We start from the raw sequence: 18259 nt of genomic DNA, 5'->3' as shown, positions 1-18259 counted from the left end.
CCGCACGTATTAATATTTATAGTGGTGTCACCCACGATATTAACCTAACCGGCATGACGCAAGAGCAACCTAGGCGTTCCCAAATTACTCTAAGAGGAAAAAATAATATTCTTAAAGAGGACTTAAAATATATTCTCATGACAATATCAGTGGTGCCACTAGAGGATCAAGCTAAGCACTACAAAGAATTATCTATGTTCAGACAGCAGGCCTTGGTCTATAGACGGGACCCAACAGATGATAATTTAGCTCCGGAGCTGGCAAACCAACAGCTTGAGAAAAGCCAAGCTAGCAACAAAAGTTGGACGAAGAGAAGATTCAACTTCTCAAAAAGAAAACTCAGTAAGGGCAGAGCTCTGAGCAGCAGTGGACAAGCTCGACCAAGATGAAGAGCAGATGAGCAATATGCAGTCGATGCTCACAGAGAAGGTACAAAACTTAAAGTCCTCAAAAAGATTGTTACAGCATCTATTCAGATATGCTGGCCATATGGTCAAGGTGCTGGAAAGAGAAATAAACAAGCATCTATTCAGCATTCTGCTGAAATTTTATCAGTTTCCACCGATTGGAATGATTGTCACTTATTTTAGCAAGGATGTTCAACCCTTCGCTCAGCGCCCGCCTGCTCTCCAACAGCTCGGAGCACCTGACGGTGCATCCCTCCAACTCCAGCAAAGACTGCCAGCCAACGTCCTGCATCAGTCAATTTCATTTTTATACAAATCTTCATCCAAATGCTCATATCATAGATATTTCAGTTCCACAGGATAAATCAGGATTAGGTCATTCTGACTATGTTATTTCTTGCCTTTCTGGCAACTCATGCAACTATGTGGTTCCGCTCCGCAAGGCGGACAACCCACTGGGTGTGCGGGTGTTAGCTTAGGAATTAACTTAGGTGACATTGGGAATATCAATAGTTAATCATATCCTTAGAAAACCTTAGGTATCGGTAGGTTAGGAGTCTTAGATACCAATCGTCATTTTCAATCCGAAGAAAACGCTCTAAATCATATTTCTATACCTGATATATATAATTGTGCGCTGAGGGCTTGCAATGTAAGAAAAGAGATTCATGTATAGTTACAATTCAGTCATGAAGCTTTGCATTACTGTGTATTAATATCTTCTCTGTTATCCATTTCAGTATGTTTGTTCTGTGCATAATCCACAGACTCTGTGTTGGTTTATCCACCAACACTATCATAGAGCTATAAATTAATGTCTTTTCTGCTATCCATTTCAGTACGTTTGTTATGTGCATAATCTGCAAACTTTGTGTTGGTTTATCCACCAACACTCTCATAGAGCTATAAATTAATGTACTCATTTGCTCAATGTGTGACCTTCATAATCAATAAGTATGCCTTGATTAGTGTGCTTATTACCTTGAATTTAAGGTTATCTTTAGTGATTAACTCCAAAAAAATCTTAATTATTTAAATTCCTCCTAAGCACACCTCCAAAATCTCAAGTAAGCACACCTATTTATGTGTGAATGAGTGTATGTGTGTGTGTGTATCAGTGTGCATGCATGTGCCTGCAGTTTTTTGTAGTTTTATGGAAATACCGTCCATGCCATCAGCTTTGGATATATGGGGTAAGATCCACTTAAAAATCCCTTCATCAAGCTCTCCTTGAAGTCTCTTTTCTCCATAATCGATTAACAAACCCCATAGCTCACCAACAACCCATTTCTCATTTATAATCCAATCTGCCACCTGAAAATTTTGCAGATGATTAGTTACTGCAGAGTTCATCTCTCTAATTGCAATTTTTATTTATTTTTGTAAACACCACAGAACCTGTTGTAGCTTCTGCCCATGACTTCCACCAAAAGTGAAATAATGTAGAAAAGGCCGACCTGCCTAAAGAGAGAAAGATAGATGTCAGAAAGACTTAACAGATTTAAAAACACTAATATTGTTGCGCAGGCATGCACCCACATAAAGACAAGGATGCATGTGCAAATGCTACCTGATCTAGACATGCAGCACTCATTGATTATCTGCTGAGGCTGTGGCCTTGCTCTTTGAGGTTACAAAGACACTGAAAACCTCATCTTTCAAGGGGCTGTGTACTCATACAGAGGTGGCACCATCTGGAATAACAGTCCCCCAGTGTCCCTTCCCTAAGATGTAGTCTCGCTTCGAGAGCAGCCAGCCATGAAGCAACTCCCCACCCCCACCCCAAAAAATGCAGACTTTACCTCGTTTTGAGGGTTGACATATGTTCTCTTTCAGATGCATATTTTCTTTACTAAAGGAACGATCTTTTTGTGAGAGAAAAAATCATAGGGTCACAAATCCAGCAATGTACTTCACAAGAGAACAGATATTAGTCAACAATTAAAACCTGGGAGGCAGCTATCCATTGCAACAAGCTTTTCAGCTCGACATCACCACCGAATGCTCCACAACCCCAATTTCCAGTGACTATACCCATTGTGTGTCTTTCATTTGGGGCTTGGACGTCATCAACTGGCACGTGAGACATGACTTCTGTAATGTCATGTGTCTTTTGTGTTGTTCTGTTTGCTTCAATTTCAGCTTCATTGCTAGTCCTGAAGTGATCGTTGCACCTATCTAAGGGTATGTCTTGCAAGATGTTTGCCTCCATTTGTGAATGCTCCTAGAATGTCATCAGCAGTTTAACAGAATAAACTCAACTCCCATGCCAAATAAGCCACTACGGATACATACATACATGCATGGCATACATACGTACATACATAAAAGCATGACATACATACATGCAAGCATGCTACATACATATGCATGTAAGCATACACAATGCTATATACATACATGCGTACATACATACAAACATGACATACATACATGCAAACATGCTACATACATATGCATGTTAGCATACACAATGTTATATACATACATGCACATACATACATATATGTATTATACGTACATGTATGCATACATTCATACATGCATACATACAAACATTCATGCATGCTACATACGCGTGTGCATGTGCATGTGAGGCATGCTTCACGTGTTTAACCAGAACAAAGAATCAAGTTTGTTTGTAGCAAAAATGAATACCTACTTGGAACTCTGAAAAATATGATTTCCCCTCATCTGTCCACTGCCTTAATAGGCCTGCCACATGCAACTCCAGATGATCCAAGAACCCACAAAAGGCTTTATTTGTTTCTCTGCACAAAAACAACTCAGTACAGCATTACCCAGCTATTTGAGTAAAAACTCTTCATATATCACAAAGGGACAGGTAGCATTGTGGCTACTGTCTAGTTATTTATGAGCGTGCCAGTCATGGGTTCAAATCCCAGTTTTGGCGAGCTTGCTTTTAAACGTTATCCCAAAGTACAGTAGGGATCTTAGAACTTTATCCTAAATTTTATATTTCAGATTAATTAACTGGACCTTGCCAAAGCTCTATTAATCAATGTGATAAATATAGATGGATCTATTAGGCATTTCCCTCGATATTTTCCATATACTTTGGCCTTGTAAGTTATCAACAATATCCTCAAACACATCAAGGACATCAAGTGTCTTACACATGGAGCTGATTGTGAACTGGCAACATGCCAGACAGAAACAGAATATCTGGGCCATACGCACTCTTCACACAGGACAGCAAGCAGCCCGCCTTTATGTCCACCTCCTCCTGCCTTTTCAAGAATTGTGTCTGCCATGGCCAGGCTGGACTATGTGTGGATAACAGTATGTGCTCCTTGTGAATACACACAAACCCAGACGAGATGCTGTCAACGTGGCTGCTGCCACTAGAGGAGCTGCCGAGCTGCCCGCCTGTGAGTGCATGTGTGTGCCATGAGCACGTGGGGTTTGGGTGGTTCATGAAACCATTCTTTGAGCAAGATATCTTGCTATCAATCAATTACTACTTAAGAGGATCATGTACGCATGCAAAATCTCCTTGCTGTACATGCGGCATCATACCTGCCAACACTACTGAGGCTGTGATCTGGAAAGAAAAAAGCATAGCATACCTAACCATCAGTGCCTTCTTAAATTGATGTTTGCCAGGACGCATCAATGCATCTATTGCCACAATACGTGTTTCCCTGCGCCCTAGGAAATCCCTTGCTTTGTTATCAACATAGTCCCCAGCGAAGCAGAAACTTGTAGCATATCTGCAAAATCAGAAACATGAAACTGCCAACAAAATTAAGTGGCATTGTTACATATCTTGTGCCCTATAAGGGTGTCCGATTCAACCAAGAACAAGGTGCTTACAAACCAAAACAGCAGCAAGCACATTCCTCGGAGAGGATTCAGGGAGTGCATCAACGTCATACCCATTGTAACAGCTGAAGCGCTCTGCACCCCTGATTTCAATGGCCTCGTTGTCATGCATTGCAGACATAAACAGCATGCCTGCTATCAACTCGGGGCTGATCACAAAACGGATCTCTTCCTGCATAAGGGTTCTCTCATTAGATGGTCTACATAACAAGGTCTCATAGATAACAAATAAACTATTCATGCTAAACAAAGAATATATCGTAGCTTACAATCTCACCAAACCCAAACAAGCACAAAAATTTGGAGCTTATATCTAGCATGAAGAGCATTAGCCATTCCTACGGAGCTTCATTATTGCTTATGTGATGTGCATGTCGTGTGCACACTGCATGTGCGTGTGCTTGCTTTTGCTGTCTATAACTATAAAGTGGATTGATCTTCCAAGGCTAGAGGCTTCCAAAGACCTCTTCATGAGATTATTTGTAGTATTCTAAAAAGAAGTAAGGAGCCTCTATGACTGTTCAGGAGTCTGTTTGCCCTGTGTCAACCGTATCTACACCTTCTCACCTCCAAAAAAAAGAGGCCTAGGGACAAATCAGTGTAATGAATGAGATATCAGAACCCTCCTGAAAAAGGCACTGGAACCAACCTCAAATCTTATAGTAGACAGGGCATTGTGGTAGCATCCATCATCCCAATCTCCCTAATATCACATTACTGCGATACAATGTGAGCCTTTCATGACTGTGGGCCCCCATATAGCCCCACCACACGCCACGAGCAATGAAATCAGAATCAATCTAGACAATGGCATGTTACAAAGTCGACAAAAACAGAAGCTCAAATCATAAACATCAAGTCCATCATGCATAGCATAGACTACGATCCCCAATCACAACATCAGCCCTGAGCAATTGCACATTTGTGTATAAAGATGTCTCCACCTTAGCGGGGATGGCCACCATGAAGTATGCATTATGTAATGATACCCAAAAGCTTAAATGTAAACCTCAACCTGTACACACCCCTGAAAGAGCACACCGCCTCCCAAGTATCGGTTTGCAAAATCGACTTCCAAGGCATTTGAGCTCTGGTCTTCAATCGTCCCATTTTCAAAGACCTGTAAACATTCTTGAAGCAACAGTTTCTTAGAAAAAAATCACATCAAACACCATTGCATAAGAGTGGAAGGTGCTAAGTTGCACCTGCAATACACACCTGTATGGGACAAAGGGGAAATGATGATCTGCTCCAGTAGCTTTCATCGGGTTCTGAGATTGGAGAGAAGACTTCGCACCGTTCTTGCCGAGGAAGTACCTTTCGCTCGTAAGAGACCATGCCTTGAGGCATTTGTTGGCACACACGATCAAAATAATGCATTATGCAATGAAGTTTCTGTTCTTGCTGAGGGATTATGCTGCTGATCCCACTACAATCACAAATTGACAAACAATCAGCAACATCTGCCCATTTAGGCTTATCCTAAGACCACTTAATTTGAAATGAGAAAAACAAACTAGTAATTGAGCTTCTTGTAGGTTTTGACAGTAGAGAGCCCCACCGAAACAGTCCATCAAGGTTGAAGTACGGAAGTTGAGCCTCTTCCCTACCATTCAATGGGAAAAGGCAAAAGAATGTGCATGCAAGAATGGCTGCAACTAGTTCCTGTCATAAGCACCATTCCAGAACAGCAGCAAAGTGCATCAAAGTATGACTCTCGACCTCACAATGGTAGTTGCTAGAGACCATCAAGCTGATCAATGGTAGTTACTAGTGATGATAATAAAAGATAAGAAGACACAATCTCTGGAGCTGAATCCAGAGGTATATGGACACAAACATTCAATAAGCCCCTGTGGAAGGTTGAAGGCAGATTTCCTGTTTGAAGATTAGCAGAAGAGCATGTTACATTCATCAGACCTTAGATGCATGTGTCATGACTACTGAGGCCATGTACAGGGTAGATAAGGTAAACAGAACATTGTGAGCCCTGGTCCATACATGGACAGCCTTAGCAGGCAAAGATTCCTTACGGTAGGCTTGAATTTTAGGGACAAGGTCAATGAGTGCTGCGAGCCAGCAATGCATTAAGGTAGGTTAGGTGAACCCCTATGATGGAAGAACAAAAGAGCATTTGGAACAAGTATTTTGAGGCTAGAGGCAGTTAATAGTGAATACCTAAAGCAACTTTTTCCAAGCAGCACAATTTTCCAGTGAGTGAATCATTATTCTTCTAAAGGAAACACATCAACTGTTTTGAGATCATCAAAAGGATAAGTTCCTTCCAATTGTTTGGATTCTAGCTCCTCAAAATCAAAAAATTGTAATATAATCTTATTTACACACGCACACACACACTCACTCACACTCACACACGTGTAGCACAAAACATATATATGTGTGTGTGTGTGTGTGTGTGTATAACACACACACACACACACACAATAAATATATACATATATATATACATATATGTATATATATACATATATGTATATATATATGTATATACATACATATATGTATATATATATATGTATACATATATGTATATATATATGTATATACATACATATATGTATATATATATATATGTATATATATATATATGTATATATTTATTGTATATATATATGTATATACATACATATATGTATATATTTATTGTGTGTGTGTGTTTTATATATATACACACACACACACACACACACACACACACACACACAGTGTGTGTGTGTGTGTGTGTGTGTGTGGCACAAAATATATATGTGTGTGTATATATATACACACACACACATATATATATATATATGCACTTTGCATGTGCTGATCTAGAAGGTCCTTCTATACTGGCCCAAGTGGCCATAAGGGTATGAATAATATCTCCCCAAATAGTACAAATGCACTCAATGTCATAAATCTGGGTGCCCTCATTCTAGCCCTCCATATCTGTCACTGTTACATGCACGGAAGCCTTGCTGTATTGATCCACAATCCTAAGCCTAATTTGTTGGGTTTTACGCTGTGTATGCACCCAGAGGAGTGCTAGTGATCATCAATAGATTACTGGGGCACTTTTTACTTCAGTTAGTGGAGGTTTTTTCCCCCAGTTTAGCCTAGTTTCACTTATATTCAGTTTATAGGTGTTTTGGTCCACCCGGCACATTTTATGGCCGGACATGTGAACACATATCTTTAGGGTCACTATTATATGGCTATTGTACTTCACTTTTCATCAAGCATAATACTGAAGTCGTGTTCTCCCTCTCTGTTGCTCTCCACGCTTGTTTGCAGCATCTCCAAACCCTAACCCTAACACCTTCATTGCCTTCATTTGGTATCAGAGCTTTGAAGGCTTGCCTTGCCCTGCCCGTACACTGCCAGGTTATTATTGCTGCTGCCCGTACAACTCCGTACATCATTCTTGCTGCCCGTACACCTGAGCGCCGCCTGCAGTAATCGTACAGCTGCTCGCCTGCAGCAGCTGCCGTACCTGTTCGTCGCTGTCAGCACCCGTACCTGCTCCGTACAGTCAGCGTCGACTGTACGTGTCAACGCTGGTCGTCTGTCGTGTACTCAGTCGACTGCTGCAACAGGCGTCGCCTTGCTCTTCACTGTGCAACAGGCGTGGCCTTGCTCTTCACTGTGCAGTCAGCGCCGCCTTCAGGTACTGTACCTGCCCGTATACAGACTGCGCCGCCTTCAGGTACTGTACCTGCCCCGTACACCTGTTAGCACCGCCTTCAGCATCTGGTCGCCTTGCTCTGTACAGTCCTCCGTACAAACCTGCGCAGACAGTCGTGCAGCATTCAGTGCTGCGTACCTGCTTCTGTACCAGTCGACTGTACCTTCTGTACATTCGACTGAAGCTTCAGTACTGTACTGCTTCGACTGTACTTGCTGTGATACGACTGCAACTTCCAAACCTGCAGAGTACCTGTTCACACTGTTCAGTACAGTGCTCCGTCAGAGTACATCCACTGTACTTCACCTGTACCTGCAGTCTGCTCCGTACAGTAAACTATACCTGCACAGTACAACAGTCAAGTCATTCGCATTGCAGTCAACTTGTACCTGCTAACATCACACTGTGGTAAGCATTACAAGTTTTGAATATTGGGCATTTTTATTTTCTCTGTGAAAATCTACAGGCAAATACAGGCAGACTTTCTAGCAAAGAACTATACAGGTTTTTTGCACAGTTTGGGTGCAGTAAATTTGGGCAATTTTGGGGCATTTTGGCATTGTGTACGCCATTTGCTACTCTACTCAGTCATTGGTGCTTTGAGCTGCACATTCAGAGGATTGAGAGTGCAGGCATATTTGGGTGAACTGTATTCAGTGGAGTACAGTTGTTTTCAGGGTTCTTGCTATTGGGTTTTTTGATACACAGGTACAACATTGTGCGTAAGCATAATGGCAAATCAACAGCAGAGTGATGTATTCACGTATTTGTCTAAGGAAGACAAATTGGATGGCACGAACTACTCCTTGTGGAGTTTTATGCTGAAAAATGTGCTTGTGGCAAAAGGTCTTTGGGATTTTGTTAGTGGTGATGAACCACGTCCAGGTCCATTGGCTCCAGAGACTCCTCCCCAAGGGGGTGCTCGTGGACGAGGACAACAGGTACAGGCTCCAGGGCAGCCATTGCCTGTTCAAAGAACAAATGCTCAAAAGACATGGGATGCCAGGGATGCACAAGCTTTGTCACTCATTGCATTGTCAGTACAGAGGTCCATTATACCTCATATTCGTTCAGCTGGCTCTTCACAGAATGCATGGGTGACTTTGGAGCAGATGTATGCTGCTCGTAATGAGGCTAGGATCTCATTTTTGAAAAGAGAGCTGGAAAATCAGAAAATGAATGAAGGAGATGATATGTCTAGCCACTTAAACAAGCTGCAGGATTTGAGAGAGCAACTCATCAATGTGGATGAGATTATTCCTGAGACACAGCTTGTGTCCACCATCTTGCACTCTTTGCCAAGATCTTACTTAGCTTTTCATACCTCTTTGAACCTCAGCATGAGGAATGCTGTTGAACCCCTCAAGTATCAGGAACTTGTTGCTCTCTTGCTACAAGAGGAGCAAATGAGGAAGAATATGAATATGAACACAAATGCTGAACAAGCATTTACTACAGGTCAAAAGGGGAAAGGAAAAACTCAGCCAAAGAGTTCAAATCAAAATTCAGGTGATGGTGGTTCTTCACAGGATACCAAGAAAGGTGATGGACAGCCCAAGAAGAAGGGCAAATGTCATTACTGTAAGAAGCCAGGTCACTACATCATTGAATGTAGGAAGAGGATTGCCAAAGAGAAGGCAAAGGAAGCTGGGATGTCTGTTAATGATGCTTCTAAAGCTCCTCCAGAGACTGCTTCTTTTGTTGAGGACAAGGATTACTGTTTTTATACATGCAGCTATGATGCCTCTTAGTCTTCACAGGCACTCAGTATGACAGAGCATGCATGTACTTGGTATTTTGATAGTGGTGCCTCAAAACATATCACATCTCGCAGGGATTTGTTTAGTCATGTTGGCCCTGCCCCTGTTGGCAAAACTGTTCAGTGTGCCAACAATGCTTCATATCCAGTTCGTGGCATTGGGGAGATTCAGCTCACAGCCATTGATGGCTCCATTCTCCGCCTTATAGATGCCTTATATGTACCAGGGATAAAGAAGAATTTGTTGTCCATTTCTTCTTTAGCACATTGTGGTATGCAAGTCCACTTTGATGATGATAAATGCATGGTCAGAGACAAAGCTAATGCCTTGACCTTGATGCTTACTGGTACATTATGTCATGGACTTTATCAGTTGGATGCATTTCAGCCAGTGGATCAGTCTGCTTATAATGCATTCACTCTTACTCCAGCTATGGTTGATGCGGAGTTATGGCATGCTCGCATGGGGCATGTAAATTTTGGTAGTCTTATGCTTATGCAGCGACATAACATGTTTACAGATCTACCTCTCATGGAGAAGCCTCCAGATCACATTTGTGAAGGATGTATATTGGGAAAAATGCATAGGTTTTCCTTCCCACGTGATCAGGCTCTAAGAGCAACTGCAAAGTTGCAGCTTATACACAGTGATCTTTGTGGTCCCATGCAAACGAAGTCATTAGGTGGTTGCTTTTATTTTGCAACATTTATTGATGACTTCTCTCGTATATGCTGGGTCTATCCTTTGACACAGAAATCACAGGTATATGATGCATTTTTGGCCTTTGTAGCACTTGCTGAGACAAGAGTCAGGATGCAAGGTCAAGACTCTCCGTTCTGACCGAGGGGGGGAATATATGTCACATATGTTGAATTCCTTTCTTGGGAGTAGAGGTATAAAACATCAGTATACTACTCCTTACACTCCACAGCAGAATGGGGTTGCAGAAAGGAAGAATCGGTCACTCATGGAGATGGCCAGATGTATGCTAAAGGCAAAAAGGCTACCACATATCTTTTTGGGTGGAAGCTGTCATGTGTGCTTGTCATATTTTGAATCGATGTCCCACAAAGGCATTGGTTTCTATTACTCCTTTTGAGGCTTGGCATGGCCGCAAGCCTTCTGTATCGCATTTTCGTATCTTTGGGTGTCTTGCATATGCACACATACCCAAAGAGTTGAGGAGGAAGCTGGATGATAAAGCCACAAAATGCATTTTTGTTGGGTATAGCCGTGAGAGCAAGGGCTACAAGTTATATGACCCACTATCCAGGAAGATATTCACTAGTCGGGATGTGATTTTTGATGAAAAATCAGAAATATCCATGGCTGGTTATGAGGCAAATCAGGCTGAAAATGATGTGTTTGAAGGTCTACTACCTATGGAATTTCATTCCACAATTGGTGATCCAACTAATGAGGGTACAGGACAGCCAGCAAATGATGTAGGTGGTGCAGAAATTCAGCAGCAAAATGAGCCAGAAGCTGAACCAAATATGGGGCAGCAGGCACCACAGGTCAGACACATACCTAGATGGTATTTGAGGACATTACAGGACAGCCATTTAGAGGGTCCTCTTGCTGGTCGTACTCGTAGGGAGACAAGGACCAATGAGCATGCACACATCATGGATTTGAATCTGGTTATGGCAGCCAGTTTACAGGATGATGATGAGCCTGATTCATTTGTGGATGCACGAGATAATGTGCATTGGAACAAAGCCATGCAAGATGAGCTTGATTCTATTAAAAGGAATCAAACATGGGATTTGGTTGATCTGCCCAAAGGCAAGAAAGCAATTGGTACTAAATGGGTCTATAAGTTGAAAAGACATGCAGATGGATCCATTGACAGGTATAAAGCCCGTCTAGTTGCAAAGGGCTATGCACAGAAGAAGGGCATTGATTATGAGGAGACATTTGCTCCTACATCCCGTATGTCGACACTTAGGTGTGTCATTGCATTGGCTGCACATCGTGGTTGGGTTGTTCACCAGTTGGACATAAAGACTGCATTCCTACATGGGGACCTCGAGGAGGAAGTTTATGTATTTCAGCCCATGGGTTTCGCAGAACAAGGTCATGAGGGGAAAGTATGCAGGCTGAAAAAGGCCTTGTATGGTTTGAAACAAGCTCCACGAGCTTGGTATGCAAAAATAGATGCTTTTCTACTCACTCAGGGATTTGTGAACAGTCCATCAGAAGCCACTCTGTATGTAAAGAAAGAAGAGACAGATCTGCTGGTCATCAGTCTTTATGTGGATGATCTCTTGCTCATGGGATCAAATGATGACAAAATTGCAGCTTTTAAGGAGATACTGCAACAGACATTTGACATGTCTGACTTGGGGCTTGTACATTACTATTTGGGCATACAGTTTGTGTAGGATAACAGAGGCATTGGGTTGTTGCAATCACGTTATGTTGCTAAACTTCTGGAGAAGTTTAAATTTCAGGATTGCAAGCCTATTAGTACTCCTATGGAGCCTGGGATGAAACTGTCACTACAAGATGACAGTGTTTCCTTTGATGCCACTACATATGCTCACGCTGTTGGGTGCCTTATTTACTTGTGTAATACAAGGCCAGATATTCAGTATGCAGTCTCTCAGTTGAGCAGATTTATGCACAGCCCGCGGTTGTCACATTGGCAAGCTGTGAAGCGTGTATTGCGTTATTTGCAGGGTACCTTGTCTCTTGGATTGCTTTATCCTGAGGGGGGTGACATGCAATTATATGCTTACAGTGATTCAGATTGGGCTGGTGATTTTGATACCAGACATTCCACTAGTGGAAATTGTTTCTTTCTTGGCTCTTCATGCATTTCTTGGCTAAGCAAGAAACAGACCACAGTGGCCACTTCGTCTTGTGAGGCAGAGTACAGAGCAGCCTACACTACTACTGTTGAGTGTGTTTGGCTGCGTCGTCTCATGACTGATATGGATATTTCAGTGGAGGAGCCTACACCTATCTATACTGATAGTCAGAGTGCCATTGCTGTGGCCAGGAATCCTGTGTTTCATGCTCGCACGAAACACATTGAGATTCACTATCATTTTGTTCGGGAAAGACTCCAGGCAGGAGATATCAGTCTGATCTACTGTCCTACAGATCAGAATGTGGCAGACATCTTCACCAAGGCATTACCACGTCCGAAATTTGAAGCATTCCGCAGTGCTTTGAATTTGTTTCCTTTTGGTGGATGATGTACAGTGATCACATATCACTCCAAGGGGGTTTGTTGGGTTTTACGCTGTGTATGCACCCAGAGGAGTGCTAGTGATCATCAGTAGATTACTGGGGCACTTTTTACTTCAGTTAGTGGAGGTTTTTTCCCCCAGTTTAGCCTAGTTTCACTTATATTCAGTTTATAGGTGTTTTGGTCCACCCGGCACATTTTATGGCCGGACATGTGAACACATATCTTTAGGGTCACTATTATGTGGCTATTGTACTTCACTTTTCATCAAGCATAATACTGAAGTCGTGTTCTCCCTCTCTGTTGCTCTCCACGCTTGTTTGCAGCATCTCCAAACCCTAACCCTAACACCTTCATTGCCTTCATAATTAAGAACAAGATGCTGAATAAACATGATTAAGACAGAGGAGAGAGAGGAAGAGAGAGATAGTTGGTGTCACGTTTTCTTGTATTTCATATGGTACAAAAAGGTGATTGAATACTTGTACATGATTAGGCCCTTGGTCAGCCCCAAAGGGGTGACCTTTGGCCCCTTACATGACTTCTAAGCTGATGAAATGATAAATGAGTTGATGTAATATGTTGAATGATCAAGTTAAGCTTATATATATGCTGAGAAGAGCAGGTTGGCCAGTTTATGCTATTGTCGGTCAGTATTGGACGGTGGACCTGAATTCAAGGATAATATATATACCTAAATGAATCCAAGAACAAGTATTGGACCTGAATTCAAGAATTAAATCCCATTTAAATGTTGCCCTTTGTCTTCCATGTTGCCCATGCACTGGCCGCTTGCTACCTAGGATCCTATGCTAGCTACCGACTTATTGGAAGCTCACGGTTGGTCCTCTATAAAAATCAACTTAAAAGAAATACTCAAACTCAAAAATAGCTGAAAGCTTATGCACGCAACACAAGAATGGATTAAATCTCCCCCACCATAAGAGTCGCTCACGTCCTCTTCATGGTGTATTTAAATATATTTCCTTGTACAAAAAGCAAGAGCCAAAAAAATTATGGATCTCCACTTTCGGCTTGCATAAGTCTAAATACAAAAGTGTGAACACTCTAAGGTTCACTCATGAAATAGACCTAATGTATATCAAAATGTTGCACACTAATGTGCACATAAAATATCACTACCATTTGCCGATCATAAATAATTACCACGCGCCATGCATCAATAAATTTCCGTCAAAGCAAGCCCAGTGGATCCATGCACATCCCGCACATTAACCCTGCCACCGATCTACACTGACATTTACAATATAAACTCAAAATATGTGACAAGTTAGAGGTTATCAGTCTCACTTGCACATAAAATAAATATCCATCAAATAAATCCATAAATGCCAAATAATTCGAATAATTCCAATACGACTGCTGTTTACTGGCTGCCGACAGGGTTCCCATGTCATCCTTGTTGTTGGTGATGATGATGATGCTATTATTGATGGTACTCATGCCGATGATGGTAATGATGTTGAGGATGATACTGATGTTGAGGATGGCCTAAATGCAGACTTAAAACTATCTTAATTAATGTCCTAATCAAGAATTATGACTGTCTTGCTAAAGGTTAGCCATGGCAGAGGCGTACACGTGACATCCCCTCCTACTAAACTTGATGACGGGTGGACACTCTATCATCCTTCCTCCCTCGACTACTGCCTTTGACCTTCTACTTTAACTTTGACTCTTTTTTGTCTGAACACCTTCCACTTTTTATCTCCACTTCCAACTCTTGCTGAAAACGGAGCAATTGTTCCACTGATGTCCACATGCCTGCTATCCCTTACCCTTAACACAGCAGAGGGTCACTTGCCAAAACTAATCATGCCTACTGCTAGGCCTTTAGAACTAATCTAAGAGCTTAATGATACACTGGTTCTAAGTACATACCCTCAAGGAATACTTTCCTCTAGCTTCGCCTATTGCATACCACTCTATCTGCTACCCTACTGCATTCTTCTCCTGGATCTGTGCTCCTCCCTGGGACTATGCTTAGTGGCTGAGCCTGAATGCTCTGATACCAATGTCGCATGCACGGAAGCCTTGTTGTACTTATCCACAGTTCTAAGCTTGATTAAGAACAAGATATTGAATAAACATGATTAAGACAAAGGAGAGAGAGGAAGAGAGAGATAGTTGGTGCCACATTTTCTTGTATTTCATATGGTACCAAAAGGTGATTGAATGCTTCTACATGATTAGACCCTTGTCAGCCCCAAAGGAGTGACCTCTGTCCCTTTACATGACTTCTACTCACTTTGAGGCTAATGAAATGATGAATGACTTGATGTAATATGATGAATTATGAGTTAAGCTTATATATATGCTGAGTTTATGCTGTTGTCAGCCAATATTGGACCTAAATTCAAGGATTAAATCCCATTTAAATGATGCCCTTTGTCTTCAATGCTGCCCACACTGCTGGTCCTTCAACCATGCGTTGGCCGCCTGCAGCCTAGGACCCCATGCTAGCTCCGACTGCTCTCTGTTGGCTGCAATTCCCATGCCCTCCTTGCTGTTGATGATGATGATGATGCTATTACCCTATTTGTCTGTAATGCATGGTGACAAGATGGCTCATCATCAATGCATCATTGTACAACAATAGGACCCTTTAGGATATGATTTTGTCGTATGTCATGGCCCCATTGTAAGCCCCAACCCGGGATATGTCAGGCACGAGCTACGTAGGTCTTTCCTCAACCTTAGAGCGTCAGTCAATCACGGGATATATCATGCACGGGCTATGTAGGTCTTTCCTCAGCCTTAGAGTGTCATTTAGTCAGTCAAGTCCCTTAACCCCCTTGAAGAGAATCATTCATGCATGTACAAGTTAGTAGAAGCCTTAGGGTTTGCATTAGTTCATGGTCAGCATTTGCATAGCATTCATCTCATGTGCATGTGAACCATTGCATAAGCCTTGAATAAGCCTTAGACCATTTATCCATTATTATCATCCAGTCAACAGCATTTAATATCAAGTCGGCCAGCTTATTAGCATTATAACCAGCATTATCACCATTACTCAGCATATATCATATAAACAAGTCATGTAGCTTATTTATCTCAGCTGACCAGCACCATACCTCCATATAAATACATGCATTCAGAAAGCAGAAACGCAGCCTTGTGAAGAAGCGCTTCAGCCCTTCTCAGCCTCACAACAGAATTCAGCATTCATCATCGTTTTCTCCATCCTCCCGGGTGGAGGAAAACACAGCATATTCAGTCATCAACATTGCATATTCACACCCTACAACAGTCCCAATTCAGCCCCTTTCTCAGCCACAGTTTGCAGCCTTCCTACAGCCCCTTGGAAGAGTGCATTGGCATCAAGATTGGTCATCATTGGTGCTTCTACAACAGTGTACAATCAGCCCGACTCTTGGCCTTCCAAAGGTCTTGCATTTGGCTTATCTACAGCCCCAAAATCACATCACAATGTCCAATTTTACCAACCACAAAGTTCTCATGATCCACATAGCCTCCAATCTGTAAGCGGAGCTTTCCCAAAATAGAAGTCGCCTCGGCTAACATTCCTTCAAAAGCGGCACCTGCTGAAATAGGAGTTCCAAACCTATCCGGAGAGAGGTTCATGGCTTCAACCACTCGTGGATGGATGTAGCGGTGGGTAGCTCCACTATCGAAGTGTATAAGTACTGGTTGGGTTGCCACTTTGCCCCAAGCTTTGAAGAGCTCTCTCTTCTCTGATGGAGTATCATCTTGACGTTGAAGTTCTTTAGGTGATGCATTACTTTGGGACGGTTTGGCTTCTTGGTTCGGTTTATCAGGACATTTTGTAGGCATATGTCCTTTCTTTCCACGTTGGAAACATTTACCTTCTTTAACATAATCCCCAGGATAGCTTCTTTTGGTACAATGGAGGTTTTTTCTCATTTTTGTTCTTTTTTTCTTGTGGCTCGTGCCTTGCTTGAGATCCCCCTTTGAACTTCTTCTTTTGGGACGAGTCTCGATTCTCGTTCTTTGATTTGCCCACCATCCAAGGCATATATAGAGCTTCGGCTGCAAGGCTTTGTCTTGGGCTACTTCCAAGGTTTTAGGTCTCATCATATAGACTACTTGATAAAGCTTTGGTTGCAATCCATTTACAAACTTTCGCATTTCCATCATGGTGGAATAGGAGTATATGAGGTAAACTTCAATGAGACGGCTGAAAAGTTATTAAGATATGTTTCTACACGTTCTCCCGCTTTTTGCTTTACCTCATCCCATTCCTTCTGTACATCTGCCTCAAAGGTAGCGGGAAGAAACTTCTTGTTGAACATGGTTTTGAAATCAGCCCATGAGGTAGGTTCGATCCCTTCTTGGACCACCTTTAGCCACCAATTCAAGGCGGCATCTTTCAAGTGCATACGGATCATGCGGAGTTCGGACTTTTCAGAGAAAGTCCTCTCCTCCAAAGGCGGCGTCAAACTATTTGATAAAGGATAGAGCTTTCTGAGTGTCCCACTTTCCATAAAAGATATCAAACTTTACGCTTTTCTCTCTTGGCTTAAAGTCTACTTTGTCGGTTGAAGGTTCCTTTGCCTTCTTTCTTTTGCTTAGCCAAAAGAGCCTGCATCTTTCTAGGGGTAACTTCTCTCTGTCCTCCATAAGTGATGGATCAGGTGGCTCTAGGTTCTTCCCTAAAGGAAACCCCTTTACCTCGTAAGTATGCCCGTAAGTATGCTTTAACGGCTTCCACACCTTCAGCTTCGGTGGTCTGGTCTTTGATAAAGTCTTCGAACATCTGGGCTCTTCTGTAGTCTTGTTCCTTCTTGGCTCTCCAAGCTAGGAACTCTTCATCTTGAAGATACCTTTTGAACTTTTGAAATTCTCGATATTCAGTTGATGTCATGACTGTGGTCTCATGAGAGACATCCTGGCGGCCTTGGATCTCTTCTGGATGTCCTAGGTTGTCTGCAAAGTTGTTCCCTTCTTGAGGCCCTTGGTCTCCCTCAACTCTCGACATGGTTCTGTCACCCCAGAAAAGATTTCTTTCAAGAGAAATCCTGCTCTGATACCACTGTAAGCCCAACGGAGTGTGCAGTGACAATTGCAACCACGTGTACGAGAGATAAAGATAGAGAGAGAGAAGGGAGAGAGAAAGATGGGAATAGGGGAATTCACCCAGTACACCACGCTGAGCGGGGAACAAGCCCCGTCCCCTCTTCAGGAGTTTATTTCAGGAACAATCCACGGGCTTTTCCTGTCAAAATACGCAGCGGAAATGATCACCAAACTTGAGACCACAAGAGCAAGTAGAGTGCAAAAAATAGACAGCACAAGAAAGACAGAGAGATAGGCGTGTAAACTCTTCTCTATACACAAGATCCCGAGAAAAACTGAA

General features: G+C 42.3%; 1 protein-coding gene across 9 annotated transcripts in view; it reads right to left on the bottom strand.

The window, feature by feature from the left end:
• LOC147640760 (poly(ADP-ribose) glycohydrolase 1-like) overlaps positions 1-18259 on the bottom strand; it is a 33191-nt gene that overhangs the window by 463 nt on the left and 14469 nt on the right. Inside the window, exons 3-12 of one of the 9 annotated variants that reach the window (XM_086814814.1) lie at positions 5815-5918; positions 5472-5682; positions 5269-5373; positions 4307-4425; positions 3998-4141; positions 3070-3178; positions 2356-2631; positions 1806-1868; positions 1571-1721; positions 515-693 (exon numbers count right to left, since the gene is read on the bottom strand). In XM_086814814.1, coding sequence (XP_086670940.1) covers positions 587-693; positions 1571-1721; positions 1806-1868; positions 2356-2631; positions 3070-3178; positions 3998-4141; positions 4307-4425; positions 5269-5373; positions 5472-5682; positions 5815-5918 — 1389 coding nt within the window. In that variant the 3' untranslated portion in view covers positions 515-586. Of the gene's footprint in view, positions 1-514; positions 694-1052; positions 1722-1805; positions 1869-2355; positions 2632-3069; positions 3179-3997; positions 4142-4306; positions 4426-5268; positions 5374-5471; positions 5683-5814; positions 5919-18259 lie in introns of those variants that run through there. The other 8 variants (XM_086814823.1, XM_086814848.1, XR_015268345.1 and 5 more) reach the window with 8 other exon arrangements.

Source organism: Cibotium barometz, chromosome 2, assembly GCF_041138505.1.
Source record: "Cibotium barometz isolate CiBa-2024 chromosome 2, ASM4113850v1, whole genome shotgun sequence".
Classification (NCBI taxonomy): domain Eukaryota; kingdom Viridiplantae; phylum Streptophyta; class Polypodiopsida; order Cyatheales; family Cibotiaceae; genus Cibotium; species Cibotium barometz.
This window is presented reverse-complemented; position numbering and strand designations above follow the sequence as displayed.